The following is a 16,615-nucleotide window of genomic DNA, read 5'->3' on the forward strand; positions in this document are numbered from 1 at the left end:
AGAATCCGCCACAGGATGGGGACCTGCGCCCGCCCCGGGCAGGGAGCGGGCTGGGATCAGAACCCGGGGCTCTGAGACTCCGCTGGCTCAGGCACGGGAGGCCCTGGGTCCGGCCACACGGCTGCCCCATCCCTCCCGAGCAGCCGGACCTTGGGATGTCCTAGAAAGATCTCCGTGCTGCGCGGGGAAGCCCCCAGTACCGCCCATGCCCCCCCAGAGCCACGCCCGCTCTGAAATCCGGGGTGGGGGCCCTTCCCACAGGGCCTGCCACCCACAGACCTGGGCGGGAAGGAAACGAGCCCGAGACGGGGTGGCCGGGGATGTGGACGGCGGGAAGCACCGCCACACTCTAACACGCCGGGCCTCTGCCCACCGCTGTACGCCCTGCCTTCCTCCCCGGGTGTCTCGCTAAAAGGAAAGGAGCTCACCTTCCCTCGAGAGGGCCGATTCTCCCGGCGCTCAGTGAGGGTGGGGACGTAGCTGCTGGGCGGTGCCCCCCAGCCCCCGGCCCGCCCCTCCAGGGCTTTCGGGGACACTCACAGGCGAGGGACGTGGCGCTGGCCGGCAGCGTGGGCGGGAAGAGGTGCTGGTCGGCCTCGGGCTCCTCGGGCTCCGGCGGCCCCGGCTGCCCGCCCTGCGCATGGTACGTCACCTGCACATGCAGGGGCGCCTGCGGGCCCCGGGCCCTGTCGGGGCTCCCCGTGTCCCGCTGCTCCTGCGACTGCAGAGCCGGCCAGATCCTCTCCCGCCGCCACTGGATCAGCGCCACCCGGTCACGGATCGACTTTGCCACGATCTTGACGTCGCTCTCATGGAAGAATCCAGATTCGACCTGCAAAGGAAGTCAGCCCGTCAGTGGGTGCCGCTGGGAACCGCCAGCCCGCACTGCCCCCACCCGGGGGCTCGGTCCTGGGCTTCGCATGGTGGCGCCGGACCGAGGGGTGTCTGCTGTGGGATCCCCTTCTCGGGGAGGCCTTCCTGCACCCCACTAAGGAGGCTCTGCCCCGCCTGCTCCCATCACTCGGCCTGTCCCAGAGGCAAGACGCACTCCACACATTAGTAATCGTCTCGTTATCTGTCCCAAACCTTTTGCCCTTGCTCAACTATAAAACCCTGTAGGGGAAGTGGACTTGGCCCAGTGGTTAGGGCATCCGCCTTCCACATGGGAGGTCCGCCGTTCGAACCCTGGGCCTCTTTGACCCATGTGCAGTGCTGATGCACGCAAGGAGTGCCCTACCACACAGGGGTGCCCCCGGCGTAGGTGAGCCCCACACGCAAGGAGTGCACCCCGTAAGGAGAGCCGCCCAGCGCAAAAGAAAGTGCAGCCTGCCCAGGAATGGCGCTGCCCACACGGAGAGCTGACACAACAAGATGACACAACAAAGACAAACACAGATTCCCATGCCGCTGACAACAACAGAAGCCGACAAAAACAAGAACACACAACAAACAGACACAGAGAACAGACAACTGGGGTGGGGGAGAGAAATAAATAAATAATAAATATTAAAAAAAAAAAAAAACCTGTGGGGAAAGGGGCCTTGTGTGTCAGATCGCGGTGGAACAGTGATGGGTGCCTCAGGTGCAAAAGAGAGCCGTGTGGGGACCCACACCCCTCCTGCAGAGTCCAGAGCCAAAGCCACACCCTCCAGCAGCTCCTCCCCCATCCCCGCCCCCGGGACGGGCTTGCTCCCAGTCCAGCAGCAGCAGCGGCAGCCGCCCACTGTCTCCTCTGGGAGCACAACAACCCTTGGGCAGGGAGAGCAGCTCAAAAAGCGGCAAAGGCTGGAGGGCAGGCGGGCGGCTGCGGCTGGGCCCACGTCTGGGATGTGGCCTTGCTGCTGACGTGCGCGCAGAAAGCACAGAGGCCAGAGGGTGCCACAGTTGGGAACGGGAACACAATCAAAGTGCAGGAAGGAGGTGCACGGTGCAAGCGGAGATCAGAAAGGGGTGCACCCCCTCCTGGCTCAATTCTACAATTGACTTAGAGCACTGGTGAGCATTGGTAAAAGGGCCCTGCGGTCGTCAGGAAATATCCTGAGTTCACAAGAGCAATCAAGCCAGAGCTTCTCTCTTTTCCTTTTTTTTTTTTAAAAAAAAAAAAAGATTTTCTTTATTTCTCCCCATCCCCTCGTTGTTTTGCATTTGCTTTGTCTGTTTGTTGCATGCTGATCTTCTTTATATTTTTTTTAGGAGGCACTGGGAACCGAACCCAGGACCTCCCACGTGGGAGGGAGGTGCCTAATTGCATGAGCCACCTCCGCTCCCTGCTTTGTTGTGTCTCTCATTGTTTTTTCCTCCATGTGTCTCTTGCTGCATCAACTCGCCGCACCAGCCTGTTGTGCCAGCTTGTTGTCTTGTCTTCTCCGGGAGGAACCATGACCCGAAAATGGCCCTCCTGTGTGGTAGGCGGGAGCCCAATCACTTGAGCCACATCCACTTCCCCCTCTCTTTTCCTTTTGAAGGCGGTGCTCCTGCTAGGTGGACAGTTGCAATGACCACACGCCTATCAGTCATGGCTCAGACTCCAAATCCACACACACTCCCCTTCCCTGCCTGGAAACATCAGCCCTAATGGCATTTGCTAGGGCAGACCGAGTCAGGTCTCCACTGCAGGGGATGTGGAGAGAGCAGCAGTGGCCCAGAGTCTGGGGTCACAGCTGAAGCAGGGCTGAGGGGTCCCCAGCAGGAGGGCCTTGAAGCACGGAGAATCAGTGTCTGGGCGGCACAAGGCCGGTGTCGACACGTGGGGAGGCCCACTGAGAGATGTGAGAGCCAGGGCATTGTGGGGCCGGGGAACACAATCAGCGGTGGAGGGGAGGGGGTTGGACAGGTTGGACCGATCAGATAAGAAAATACACTAAGAATAAAGGAAGCCAGGCTTCCCGCTATCACCAGTTATAAAAACAGGAACAGGCAAAATGAGGGTGACCCTTGTGGTGCTGGGTTGGAATTGGCGATTAAGTGTGAACGTGTGGTTTTCACCAGGTGGTGGATACATAAATACGCACCACTACAGATCTGAGTGTACGTGCGTGTGGATCAGTGTACACACAGGGAGCCCTTCCTCACCTCCGCCCGCTGAGAGGACCTGCGAGCCACAGTGTCGACACGGCGATGAGCACACTCAGCACCCAAATCTTGGCTCCTAACTACCATGTTCCATGATAAGAATCTAGTTCTGTTATATAAGAGACGAGGGGTCCTAGAAGAACTGGCAGATTCAGTGCTGGGGCAGGAAAAGTGTCAGCTGAGCCTGGGAGATCCTCAGGTGCCAGAAATTAAGGAGGTGCCCAAAGAATTGTGGGAGCACGTCAGAAGGACACAGCACAAAGGGCCTCCCAGCCGGCCGAATGTGGGACATTGTGCGTGTCACAGGAAAGAAAGTATTAAAGTTACGGCCACAAAGTCTCCACATGCACTCTGCAAGTGGGAAGACCATAAATAATTTACAGTGGTGGAAGTGATGGGATGTCGCTTCCGATACTAAGTTATAGAAAGACTGGGAAGAGAGGAAAAGGAAAAAAGACGGAGCTTCCACGGGCTGGGCCTGTGCGATCTCTCTCAAGAATCATTTGCTCTCGCTGTGATCAGCCGCATGGAGAGGGCCACGTGGGGAAGAACTGAAGTCTCTTGCCAAAAGCCGAAAGAGCGACTTGCAGGCAGAGCCTTTGGTCCAAATTGAGTCTCCAGAGGCTGCAGCGCTGGGCAACATCTCAACTCAACCTCATGAGAGATGTGAGCCGGAAGTACCCAGCCAAGCTGAGGGGGCTCAGAACCCGAATGAGATGACCAGTATTTAAATGGTCATGTTTGGAAACAATTTATTATGCGGCAATAAGTGACTAATAATAAATGGAGCGTAACCTATTGAACTAATTAGAAAACCAGGAGTCCACAGATGGAACAAATGGATAAAAAGCTTGATGAAAACCTGGATATATGGCTGTAAGCCCCATAAGGTTCTTAGCAGTCACAGAGGTCAAGGAGTAACGCCACAGAGCGAGCACCCCCAGCAACGGCACAGGCGGGGATCGTGCGCCCGAGGCAGGGCGCGGAGAGAACACAGCTCCAGTCCTGGGGAACTCCTGCCAGTGATGCGCCTCCTGAATCTCACCCGGGAAACAGCAAACCCGACCCGAGAGACAGTCCCCAAACAGCCGGCCTGTCCTCTTCAGACGCATCAAGGTCATGACGGGTCAAGGGAAGACTGAGAGACTCCTTCCTGTCCAAAGGAGACCAAAGGGACGTGACGTCCCATGCACAGGGCGCCTCCGAGCCGGCTCCTTCCAGGACCCCGGGAAAAGCGACCAACCGTGGACGGGCGTGAGGCTTGGACGGCCGCGATGCGTCGGGGCTAATTCCTGCTTCTGACCAGCAACGGCCTTGTGCGTAAGCAGCAGAGACGCAGAAAGACCTTGAGGGCGATGGGGCACATCAGCCACTTGCTCAGGGTGAGAAAGCACACCGGCAACTTTCCTGCACATTTGCCAGTAGCTCGTTTTTACTTAAAAAGGAAATTCCGCTGTCAGCCCGAAGGCCCTCCAGGGAACCAGATGGAATCCCGGAGACGCCTAACATCACGTCTGCCCTTCGCTCAGGTCTGAGGTCTGTGCCGGAAGCCCCTGGAAGGAGGGGCGCGGGCGGAGGCTGCTCCTGGGTGAGTGGACCCAGCTCAGAGGGGAACCGTGGCCACCAAAAGGCAGGGCCCGAGGCGGAGCGCCCGGTTCTCCCCACCCCAGGCTACCACGGGCCGGGGCTCGGGGGCCGGCGGGCAGCCCGGCCTGGAAAGGCAGCCCAGGCAACGAGACCTTCGTCCTCCAGCCGGAGAGCCCGGGAGGGACTTTTCCAGGTGGCTCCAGAGAACGAGGGTACGACCCCCAGGGGCTTGTCGAGAGAGGGCTGGGGTCCCAGCCAGGCCAGGGGGCTCGTCACTGCCCCCGACGCCCGACAGCAGCGCCCGGAAGAGACGGAGAACCCCGCTGAGGCCCACAACACCGGGGGACCTGGAGGGCCCCGCCCCCACTGCCCCCGCTGCCCCCTCTGCCCCCGCAGCCCGGCAGCCTCGCCGCCTCCAGGCAGGCCCCGCAGGGGGGCTCACTCGCAGCTGACCACCAAAGGCCGCTAAGGAAACGCCGTGGGGCCGCAGCGAGCGCGCCTGCCCCGTGGGCGGCCAGGCTCTGCCGGAGCGCTGCGGTTCATGGTCTATTTTCATCCTGTCTTCACAGCCACCCGTCGTGTTCCTTTCAAGGTGTTTTTCCTATTTCTTTCCTCTGATGGAGAATTTAGACACGTTCTGCGCTGCGCTGGCGTCTCTGAGTACGCGGGGGCTGTGAAGATGCGGGAAGGGCTGGTACCATGTGGCACGTGGACCCTCGGTGTATGGGCACCCCGCCCGCCTGCCCACTTCCCGCCTGCTCACCCCCCACCCGTCTGCCCTGCCCACCTCCCACCTGCCTCGTCCACCGCCTGCCCGCCTGCCCACTTCCTGCCTGCCCACCCCCCACCCACCGCCTGCCCACCTGCCCACCGCCTGCCCTGCCTGACCACTTCCCGCCTGCCCACCCACCACCCACCCACCCGCCCACCGCCCGCCCACCCCCCACCCGCCGCGCCCACCTGCCCACCTACCTGCCTGCCCACTTCCCGCCTGCCCACCCCCCAGCCGCCTGCCCTGCCCACTCCCCGCCTGCCTCGTCCACTGCCCGCCAGCCTGCCCACTTCCTGCCTGCCCACCCCCCGCCCGCCGTGCCCACCGCCCGCCCGCCTGCCCACTTCCCGCCTGCCCGCCCACTGCCCGCCCACCTGCCCACTTCCCGCCTGCCCACCTCCCACCTGCCCGCCTGCCCACTTCCCGCTTGCCCACCCCCCGCCCACCGCGCCCACCACCCGCCCACCGCGCCCACCACCCGCCCACCTGCCCACCGCCTGCCCGCCTGCCCACCCCCGCCTGCCTGCCCTGCCCACCTCCCACCTGCCTTGTCCATCGCCTGCCCGCCTGCCCACTTCCTGCTTGCCCACCCCCCGCCCACCTGCCCACTTCCTGCCTGCCCACCCCCCGCCCGCCTGCCCTGCCCACCTCCCACCTGCCTCGTCCACCGCCTGCCCACCCCCCACCCGCCCGCCCTCCTGCTCACTGCCCACCCGCCTGCCCACTTCCTGCCTGCCCACCCCCACCAACCACGCCCACCGCCCGCCCACCTGCCCACCCCCGCCTGCCTTGTCCACCGCCTGCCCAGCCCCCCGCCCACCTGCCCTGCCCACCTCCCACCTGCCTCATCCACCACCCGCCCGGCCGTCTGCCCACTTCCTGCCTGACCACTCCCGCCTGCCCCGCCCCTGCCCGCCCACCCACCTGTCCACCTCCCCTCCCACAGCTCCCCACCCGCCTGTCCACCTCCCACCCCACCCGTCTCCCCACGGAAGCTGTGCCCCCACTCTGCAGCCTCTCTGGGAGTTGACTTTAGAGGGAGGGGGAGAAAGCCGCCACAGCTGCACCTCCTCACACCCTCCCGTTCATCTAGCAAGGAGGTCTCTTTCAGATTCTAGAACATCTCCAACACCTAACCCTTGCCAACCTCGCCTTTTAAGAACAAAAAGCACCGGCCGAGGTGAGCGGCCACCACCTGGGCTCAGCGGAGCAGCTGTCACGATGCTTTGTTCTCACCGCAGTCACCTTTAAAGCTTAGCAGCTATAAATGACAACCGAGACTGCTGTTCCATCTGTGCCAGTTTCCTTTTTATATAACTATGTGTGTGATCTATGAATCTTTAAAAAAAAGAAAAAAAAAAAAATTGGCAAAAAAAAGAGTATGTGTGCTGACTTAAACACACAGGAGACGCTACCACGCAAGTAACCACGTACGCGAGGGGGCCGCGCTCAGGGAGGAAGAGGTCGGGCTGCGCACGACTCGGCCTCGCCCGGGTAGGGTCCCCCACGGCACGCCCACCTCGGGGTCCTGGGCCCCAAGCCGGGGGCGCGGGGGGGGCCGAGGAGGAGGGCGGGCGCGTCTCGGGACCCTGGAGGCCCCTGGTCCCCGGCCGCTGCAGACGGGCTGGCGGAGGGGAGGGGAGGAGCCCGGCAGAGGGGCCTGCGGGGGCACCGCACCAGCCTGTCGGGCCTCGGGGGTGGGAGCCACGCGCTCGCCGCCACGCGCACAGCCCAGGCAGAGCTGCAGGTGTCTGCGGATGCTCACGCGGACTCGAGCCAGTGTGTCCTGGAGAACAGGGGGGTGGGGGCGGGGGTCCTGAGGGGCCGGGAGGTATGGGGGTACGCCCCATGTATTTTATCATCAGTCTTTAAAGTGAGCCCAAGCTCTGGACCCCCTTTTGCATGAGCGACCCATTTCAGGAATGACGTACTTCACAAAGAAAGGAATGTTTTAAAGGAGAGAAGAGGAGGGAGACAGGAGGGGGAGGGGGGGGAGGCAAAGGAAGGGGTGAGGGGACGGGGTGAGGAAAGGGCAAGGCAGGGGGAGAGGGACGGAAAAGGGGTCAGGGGAAGAAGAGACAGGAGGAAAAAGAGAACAGAGGGGAGAGCGAGGAGGAGGTGGGGACAGAGAAGAGGGGTAGTGGGCTCAGGGCAGCGGCCAGCAGCGTCCTCCGCTCCCACCCGCCTGACCCGGTGGAGCCCATTCAAAGGGGCTGCACAACTCGCCTCTTCCTGCTCTAGCCCACCATCTGCACACTTCCCATCTCCTCCTGTACCCCAGACTCACCCGGGGCTCAGTGAGCCCAGCCTGTGAACAACCCATCAAGCTGTATGTGCAATTAGGGGCAACGCACTCATTTTTGCTTACATCTCAATCAAAAGTTTACTTTGTGAAAAGAAAAATAAAATTTAAAAGGAATGCATAGGAGAAGTGGATGTGACTCAAGCCACTGGGTGCCTGCCTACCACATGGGAGGTCCTGGGTTCAGTTCCTGGCACCTCCTAAAGAAGATGAGCAAGACAGCGAGTGGACGCGATGGCCTGATGAGGCAAGCTGACGCAATGAAGAGACACAATAAGGAAAACACACAAGGAGAGATCCAACAAGCAGGGAGCAGAGGTGGCTCAAGATATTGGGTGCCTCCCTCCCACATGGGAGGTCCGGGGTTCAGTTCCCAGTGCCTCCTAAAAAAAAAGAAGATGAGTACACAATGAACAGACACAGAGAACAGACAGCAAGTGCAAACACTGGGAGGGTAGAGATAAATAAAATAAATCTTTAAAAAAGTGTGTGTTTGTGGCTCTCCAAACACAGAGCCAAAGAAGTGCAGTCCCTAAGAACATGCCAACTGTGCCACACCAATGGAAGGTGGCAGGAAAAGGGTGGTGTGTGGGAACGCTGTATTTTATGCATGATTCTTCTGTAAACCCACTACTTCTCTAAAATAAATTTTTAAAAGACCATGCCAGACCCAGTGGGCGCCGACAGCATCCTCCCTTCAATGGAGCCTGGGAGGTTTTACTTTTGCTGGTTATTTCCTGTCAAAATTAGTATCATTTCATTTTCATCTGTTACTTTTTTTTTAACCTGCAATAGCAAACACCTTTCTAGATTTTTGTTCCCCAGCTGGGTTTTCGCTGCTGCGGAGACGTGAATGCTTCTCTTACCAATTTGAGTTCTTGCTCGTTTGTACGTTAAAAAGTGTCTGGTGGAGAGGGTGTAACTAACTCACTCGCTGAGCACCTGCTTCACATGTCCGAGGTCCCAGGTTTGATCCCCGGTACCTCCTAAAACACAAAAACCAAAAACCTCACTGCCTGGGCCAAACCCCTGAGCTGGGGCACTGAAATAATAAAAACAAAAACCAATGCCTGTGTCTGTCTCATCCCCCTGCAAGGCGGTGGCCCTCGGGGGCAGAAAAGACCCGCGGTCCTGGCCGCAGCCACGGCCCCTCTCCCAGGTCAGCCTCCGCCAGCGGGCGTGTCCCTACCCTGCTCGGACGCCACCACACCCCGCCCACCCAACACCCTCCCGCAGTCCAGAGCGGCGCTGCCCAGGAGAACTGCCTGCCCCAATGGAAACGCTCTCCAGCTGCTTTGTCCACGCTGTGGCCGGAGCCACGCCTGGCCACCGAGCACCTGAAACGCAGCAATTTCACGTTTTCATCGATTTACACTGACGTTCCCACACGTGGCCAGTGGCTGTCCTCCTGGCTTTCTGAGCACGTCGGCCTAGAGAACCGAGATAGACTCGCTCGGCCTGGCACGGAAGGCTCCGGAAAGTGCCGGGCTGCCCGCGCACCTCCGCTACCGCCCGCCTTGTGCCTCCCTGATGCCCGTGCCTCGCCTGCAGGGCTTCTTCCCCTGCCCTCCTCCGCAGTCAGCTCTCCCCACCCCCCAAGACCCGCCCGGCACCCGAGGCAGAGAGGGGTCGCGCCAGCCGTGGGCCGGGCCGCTAAGCACCCTGCCCGACCTGCACTTCACTGCCCACCGCTCAGCCAGAGGGAGGAGACCCAGGAGGGAGGACGAGAAGCGGAAAGCACGACAACGACAGAGGCTGGAAACAGAAACGACCGCAGCGCTGCCCCTCCAACGCCAAATGAAAGCGGAGACCCCAAACCCGAGCCTGCCGCGTCCCAGGAACGCGCCTGGCCAAACGAGCCCCCCTCTGCCCGCCGCGCCTGGCTCGCCCTCCGCATCTTACACACGGCCTCCGGGCCCGAGCCCTGACGGCCATCAGCCCCGAGTCGTTGGGGAGAACGCGCTCCTGCGTCGTCGCCGTACAGACCCGCTCGACGCTGAGACCGGGGCCCCCAGCCCCATCCTCAGGACCAGCCGTGACCCCACGCAGCCGGCGGCGCGCCGTCGGAGTGGCCCTTCCTCCAGCGCCCGCTCTTCCCGGAGGGGGCGGGCGTCCTGACCACTGCCCTCCTGACCTTCGGAACCTCAGCCTGCCGGCCCTGGCTGGACACCCGCTTTCCGGCCTCACGGCCGCGGCCACCTTACCATCTCCTGCGCGACGTCGTCGGGCGTCTCCTTCTCCAGGTCGAAGGTGAACTCGATGGCCCCGTTGTCCTTGGGCTTCCCCTTCAGCTTCTTGGGGTCCTCGACCCAGAGCCGGAGGGCGATGGTGGACTTCCGGCCGTGGTCCTCCTCGGCCAGCTCCACCCGCACGCCCGTGTCCTCCGCGAAGAAGGCGTGGCTCAGGAGGTCCTTGATCTCGTACCTGGGGAGGGAGGGGCGCCTGAGGAGGGCCGCGGGCGGACCCCCACACGGCAGCGCACCTGCGCCACACCTGAACCGTCGGGGGGCCGCGGCCCCTCGCCCGCCGCGGCCGTCCCGGGGCAGCTCGGCGCCGCGCCGGTTTCACCCAGCCGGTGGGCTGAGCTCTGCCCGTGAGAGCGTTGCTCACCAGCTTACATGGGCGTTCCCCACCTCGCGGGGGGCAGTGGGGGGAGAACTGCGCATCTGTACACGTATATACTAGAGCAGCAGCAGGCTTCTCCTCCCTCGCTATAAAAATGAAACATACTCATTGTAAAGAAAAAAACGCAATGAGTACGGAAAATAGTTTTTGAACAGGGGCTCTTCCCCAGCCCCGGTGAGCAGGTATAACAGGTGCCTGTGAGCCCCCAGCCGTCACACGGAGGCTCAGCTGAGCTCGACAGCGGCGGATGGAGACGCCCGCCTGGTGGCACAAAGGGCAGGGTTCGGGCATCTTCAGCAGGGGGAGAGGCAGGGTTTTCCCGCCCGGAGGCTGGGGTCCCGGGTCTGCCAGGGAACAGCAAGGCAGCCAGCGGGGGCTGCAGCAAGGGGGGCAGGCGGGGAGCAGCAAGGCCAACTGCGGGGACCCCGGCTCAAGGCACCACACAGACCTAAGCTGGAAGCCCCGGGCGCGGCTGCCGTGGGGAGAGGGGAGGGGCCGCCGGCAACCGCTGCCACGCGGCTCTTCAGCAGGTGCCGCCCAAACCCGCAGCCCCAGCCTGCGCGCCTGGAACCGCATGGAACGCACTCCCGCTGCACACTCTCCTGGCGGCTGCTTCCATTTACCAAGTCTGTGAGCGCGCCCACACGGCCGCGGGTGTCGCGGCTCCTTCCGTTTGCTGCCGAGACGTGCGCGTGGGAGGGCAGCGGGCTCCTGTCCCACCGACTGGTGGACGTCGGGTGGCTCCCAGCCCGCCGCCCCGGGCCAGCTCTGGGACACGTGCGTGCAGCTCGGGGTGTGCCTGGGAGGGGACCTGCTGGCTGAGCCGGCTCTCAGTGTGGACCACCAGAACCTGGGGAGCTGCCTGCCCAGAGAGGACGGGGTGACCGGGGGAAGGACGCTCAGGGAGACTGCTGGTGCTGCTCTCTGTCTGGGTGGCGGCGTCCCAGGGTTTGCTTGATCATGTACTGGCTCCGCATGGCTGTTGGCTTCTTTTGGGATACGGGTTACATTTTGTACTTTTTTAGATTGTTTTTTTTTTTTAAGAAATAAAAGATGGTAAATTGCAGGGGGCAGTAGAGAAGGCACAGGGCTCAGACTCAGGGTCACTGCAGGGAGAAGGGGCGGTGGCAGCCGTGGACAGACAGTGGTCAACACCGGGGAGCAGGAGCCCGGGCTGGTGTGGAGGGAGAAGGGGAGGGGAGGAGGGCGAGGAGCCAGAGAGAGAAGGAAGGCTGGGGGAGGGCAGAGAAGGATGGGGAAGGGGAGGAGTGGGGAGGGCAGAGGACGGATGAGGAGCTGGCGGGAGAGAAGAGGGGTAGAGGGGAGGAGGAGTATGGAGGTGGACGGAGGGAGGCAGGAGGGCTGGGAGAGCACTGCCAGCTTTCTGGCTGACCAACTGGGGAAGGGCCTGGCGAGGGAGGAAGGCAGGGTTAACCTGTCCGAAATCCGCAGACTAGCCCTGGTGCCGCGGGCAGGAGTCCAGCGTCAGCAGAGTGGCCTCTGTTGACATGCCCGACACCCCCATGGCCCTGAAGCACATCTCTCTCTCTCTCTCTTTTTGTTTGTTCAGGAGGTACTAGGGTTTGAACCCAGGGCCTCGTACATGGGAAGCAGGCACTCAACCACTGAGCTGCACCTGCTCCCCCCTCTCCGTCTTTCGAAGTTCTCTTTTTCTTATCAGGAGCACAGCTCCAAACATCAGTTGCAACAACTGCCGCTGGGAAAACATCACAGAACCCCACTCTGTGCACGGGCACTCACCTTTCCTCTTTGTTCTTGCAGATACATTCCCCAATAATCTCCTTGATTTCGGGATCGTGCACTTTCTCAAAGCTGGCTGGCTTGATACCCTGAAAGCCACATCAGGATGGTTAGCTGACCCCAAATGACATGCAGAATTGGCTGCTCAGGGGGGTGGTCTCCCACTGCATGAGAACTTGCCAGGCTGGCTGCAATGGAGTAGTGAGTAACGGGTGTGGTCACCTCGAATAAACTGGACAAAATAGACAAAGCAGCTCTTTTCAGACACTCCCAGGACGGTGAGCTCTGGGAGGAAGGACCAAATCAGGTGAGCCTAGAGGTAGTTCCCTGACTGTGGCCCAGGGAGGGAGCCCAAAGGGTGCCCAGCAGCCTCAGTGAGCTGCGGATGCAGAGATCAGCCTCCAGGAGGCTGAAGAGGCTGCAGGTCCAGCGAGGAGGGAGCTACACAGAATGAGAGCCCCAGATATCAGCAGATAGGTTCCCCCAAGTCGTGGCTGAGAAGTCGAATGCATGTGCATAGAGGGAATTACACAAGACTGGATGACAACAGCAGGGGAGCTGCGGGCAAAACTCACTCCCAGAGCTCACGTAGCACAAAGGCATAAACAAACATTTACAATGTACAGCATCTCATCAAAAATTACTAGATATACCAAGAAGCAGGAAAATGTGATCCACAACTGGGCAGGAAAATCAGCCAACAGATAGAGACCCAGAATTGAGAGAGATGCTGGAACTTGCAGATAAAGCTGTTAGAAGTTCTTAGAGCTACATACAAGTACTTAAAGGAAAATGAACAGAACAAGGAACGGAAATGGAAGGTATCAAAAGAATCAAATGGAACTGAAGATGAGGAGCACAGAACTCATTAGAACAGATTAACAGCAAATTAGACCCTGCAGAAGAAACAAGGAGTGAACCTGAAGACTGCAGTGGGCTGAATCGTGCCCCCACAGAGACAGGTTCAAATCCGAACGCCCAGTTCTAAGGATGCAAACTCCTCTGTAAACAGGACCTTCAAAGACCCTGTTTGGATGAGGCCACATTGAATCAGGGAGGGCCTTCATCTACTACGGCTGAAGTTCTTCTCAGCAGATGAAATTTGGACACAGGTGGTCACGGGGGCAGAGATGCATCTACAGGCCTAGGAGGCCCAAGGCCGGTACAAAGCCAGCACCTCAGCAGGACAGGCTGCGGGAGAAAACGTGCCTGGCAATACCCTGATTTTGGACTTCAAAGCCTCCAAACTGCAAACCGATAAATTCCTGTAGCTTAAGCCATCCAGTGTGTGGTACTTGTCATAGCAGCCCCGGCAAACTCAGATAAAAATGTACCAATAAAATCATCTGAGAGGAAGTACAGAGAAAAAACTGGTCACTGAGGCTCTGGTCAGCTAATTTAATCTTGGGATATCAAGTGGCCACATATGCATATGATAAATGTATAACTGCAGCCTACGAAGGACAGAATAAGAGGGGAAGAGAAAAAATATTTGAAGAAATGGTGGCTAATGGTTTTCTCACATTTGATGAAAACTATTTGTTCACAGTTCCGAGAAATTCAACAAACCTCAGGCAAGATAAAGCAATGCCTGGAATAAGTTGGTGACTTGTGTGACATCCCCCCTGCAAATCTGCCATCTCCTGTTGCTTGTAGCCAACAGACACGTTTTCCTACCACTTAGGCCTCCTCGAAGAAACAAATTCCACTGGAAATGTCGTCGGGGTTTTTCCATACCATTTTTTTTTAAGGCGGTACCGGGGATTGAACCCAGGACCTCATACATGGGAAACAGGCACTCAACCACTGAGCTGCACCTGCTCCCCACACCGCTTGTTAAAGCACGAGGCAGTCAGCCGCCATCTTGGCTGGCCTGGTCTCACCAAGGTCAAGATCTCTACTCACACTCACAGCTTCGTGACGACCGTCACCTTGGCAAAGACACGTGGCATGGCCTCAACCTAAGCTGCAGAATTTGATACTGAATGTAACACCTCAAATATAGCATTTGGTCTCTGGAAAGGTGTTGATCAGAACTGGGCTACAGAGCTTCCTCTTGAACTGGGCCAGGGATGTCCACATGGAGACAAACAGAGGGGGAGGGAGACCTGCCCCCTTCCCAAGTAACACTGGACAATGTGCACAGGTATCCCTGAACCCTCAAAATGCAGATATGGTTTCTGTCCTTTGCAGATAAAGAAACTGAGGCTCAGGGTAGACCAAGGGATTGGCCCAAAGCCACAGAGCCAGGCTAGGCGAGGGTGCCAACCCCCCGTCTCTGTTCTGCTCACCTCACATTAACAACCATCAGAAGAGAAAGGTGGTGCCCGGAAGACTTGCTCTGCGTGAGTTTCATTTCATCTTGTTTTACGGTCCTTGCTGAGGGGCTGTTATGGGTCATGAGGGTGGCAGAAAGGAGTGTGGCAGTTTGATGGTATTTGTGAATTCCAGAAAAAGAGAGATGGACTATGTTTGTGAACCAGTCTGCTTCTCTGGGCGTGTTACCCTTTGATTGTATTAGATTCAGCTGAGACGTCCAATTCAATTACGTTAAAATTAGGGCTTTGACTCAACCAGTCACTAGCGTCCGACTCAGTGCTGAGACCCAGCCCCTTGGACTGATAAAACAGACCCTCACAAGGAAGTGAAGATACGCAGAGGATGCCGTGGCCGGGAAGAGAGATGAGACTGACAGCCTACAGCTGACCCTGTGAAGAGACCAGAGCAGCAGAGCCTGGAAAGGAACATGCCCCAGGAAGAGACAGGAGCCTTCCGCCAGCCTACAGCTGAGACTGGAAGAGGGCCTTAAGAGGAAGAGGAAGGCTGAACCCTCAGACCGCACCCGCCGTCTGGTGCCAACACTGGCTACAGACTTTGGGCGAGACGTACCTCTTGTGGTACCTTAAGTTGGATTCTTTAGGGCCTTGTAATTGTAAGCTTTTTCCTGAAATAAATGCTCTTTATAAAAGCCAACAGATTCCTGGTACTTTGTATCAGTACCCCTTTGGCTGACTAATACAGAATTTGGTTCCGAGAAGTGGGGTGGTGCTTTTGCAATTTCCAAAATGCTGGAACAGTTTTACAAATGGGTAAGGGATATTTTTTGGAGGAATTGTGAGATGCTTGGTGGAAAAGGCCTAGATTGCTTTGAAGAGACTGTTGGTAGGAATATGGCTGCTAAAGAAACTTTTGATAAGGCCTTAGAAGGAAATAATTGGGAGACGCTTGATACGAAAGGCCTAGAGTGTGCTGAAGAGACTTGGTAGGAATATGGACACGAAAAAGGCCTTTTATGAGGCTTAGAAGTAAATGATAAAATTATTATTGAAACTTATGTTTCAAAGTTGCAGAGAACTTAGCAAGATTGACTCCTGATGATTTATGGACGGTTGAGCCCCTGCAGACATGGCCTGCCATCTTGCTTCACACGAGGCCAATGGCTTTGGGTGAGAAAGTACCTCTTATGTGCACGGTACCTTGAGTTGGACTGTTTAGGACCTTGTGGTTGTTAAGCTTCTACCCCAAATAAATACCCTATATAAAAGCCAACAGAGTTCTGGTACTTCTGCATCAGCACAGCTTTGGCTGACGAATACAGGGGGCGATTCAGACCTACCGACCTGAAGGTGGGAAATACACACACGCTCCACAGCCGTCCCCGAGGGCAGACTTCTCCTGAAACCCTAACGCCCACCCAGAAGCTTCCCCACTGGAGGAGTCACCTCTCCCTTCCTCCCACGTCGCCACCTCCGCCACCCTCACCACGCACACTGTCCCGGCAGTGTGCGTCCCTTCTCCTGAAGCCCTGACGGGAAGGGTGCTTGGGTTCAGGAGCAAAGCTGGATGGCAATCCCGGCGCTGCCCTGTACGACTCGTGTGGCCTCTGCCAAGTTGTTTTCACCTCTCTGGGACTCAGTGTGCCCATCTGTAAAATGGGAAAATAAAAGCATCCCCCTCACAGGCCGCGGTGAAGAAGTGAGTTTTTGGCTAGACCGCACATGAAGCCTGACCGCGGCTGGGACACAGAGGGCGCCCACTGTACATACCGTGGCCCTGCACAAGGAGGAGGGAGAGGCCCCGCCAGCAGGCACAGTCACAGCGTGACAAATCCCAGACCCCTACAGCTCTCGGACCTCCCCGCCCATAGCCGGGGACTCACCTTTGGCCCACCCCTCGAGGCTGCTGGGCAGCAGCAAGCTGCGGGTGCCAGGCTTCGCGGCACGGTCCCGGAGGGCACTGGGTCCCCACCATGCAGGCCCCATGTGCCCTGAACAGGGGTACTCTCCCTTTGGGCGCTTGTGGGAAACAACCTGACCCCCTGGCCTGCTGGCCAGGACCACGGAGCCAGGACGGCTCCACCAGGGGCCCTGGGAGACAGCGGGTCCAGGGGCCTCGCCGGGCCACAGCGGGGGCAAGGATGACACCCCCATGCTGCACCCGCCCAGGGTGGGACGTGGCAGCCAGCCCCCACAGGCCCTCCTTGCAGGATGCCTGGT

General features: G+C 58.9%; 1 protein-coding gene across 1 annotated transcript in view; it reads right to left on the reverse strand.

The window, feature by feature from the left end:
* Nucleotides 1-16,615, reverse strand: part of WNK2 (WNK lysine deficient protein kinase 2) — a 170,159-nt gene that overhangs the window by 85,696 nt on the left and 67,848 nt on the right. Inside the window, exons 5-7 of the mRNA XM_071216586.1 lie at nt 12,120-12,208; nt 9,938-10,157; nt 541-832 (exon numbers count right to left, since the gene is read on the reverse strand). Coding sequence (XP_071072687.1) covers nt 541-832; nt 9,938-10,157; nt 12,120-12,208 — 601 coding nt within the window. The remainder of the gene's footprint in view (nt 1-540; nt 833-9,937; nt 10,158-12,119; nt 12,209-16,615) is intronic.

The sequence above is a fragment of the Dasypus novemcinctus genome, chromosome 8 (assembly GCF_030445035.2).
Source record: "Dasypus novemcinctus isolate mDasNov1 chromosome 8, mDasNov1.1.hap2, whole genome shotgun sequence".
Classification (NCBI taxonomy): Eukaryota; Metazoa; Chordata; class Mammalia; order Cingulata; family Dasypodidae; genus Dasypus; species Dasypus novemcinctus.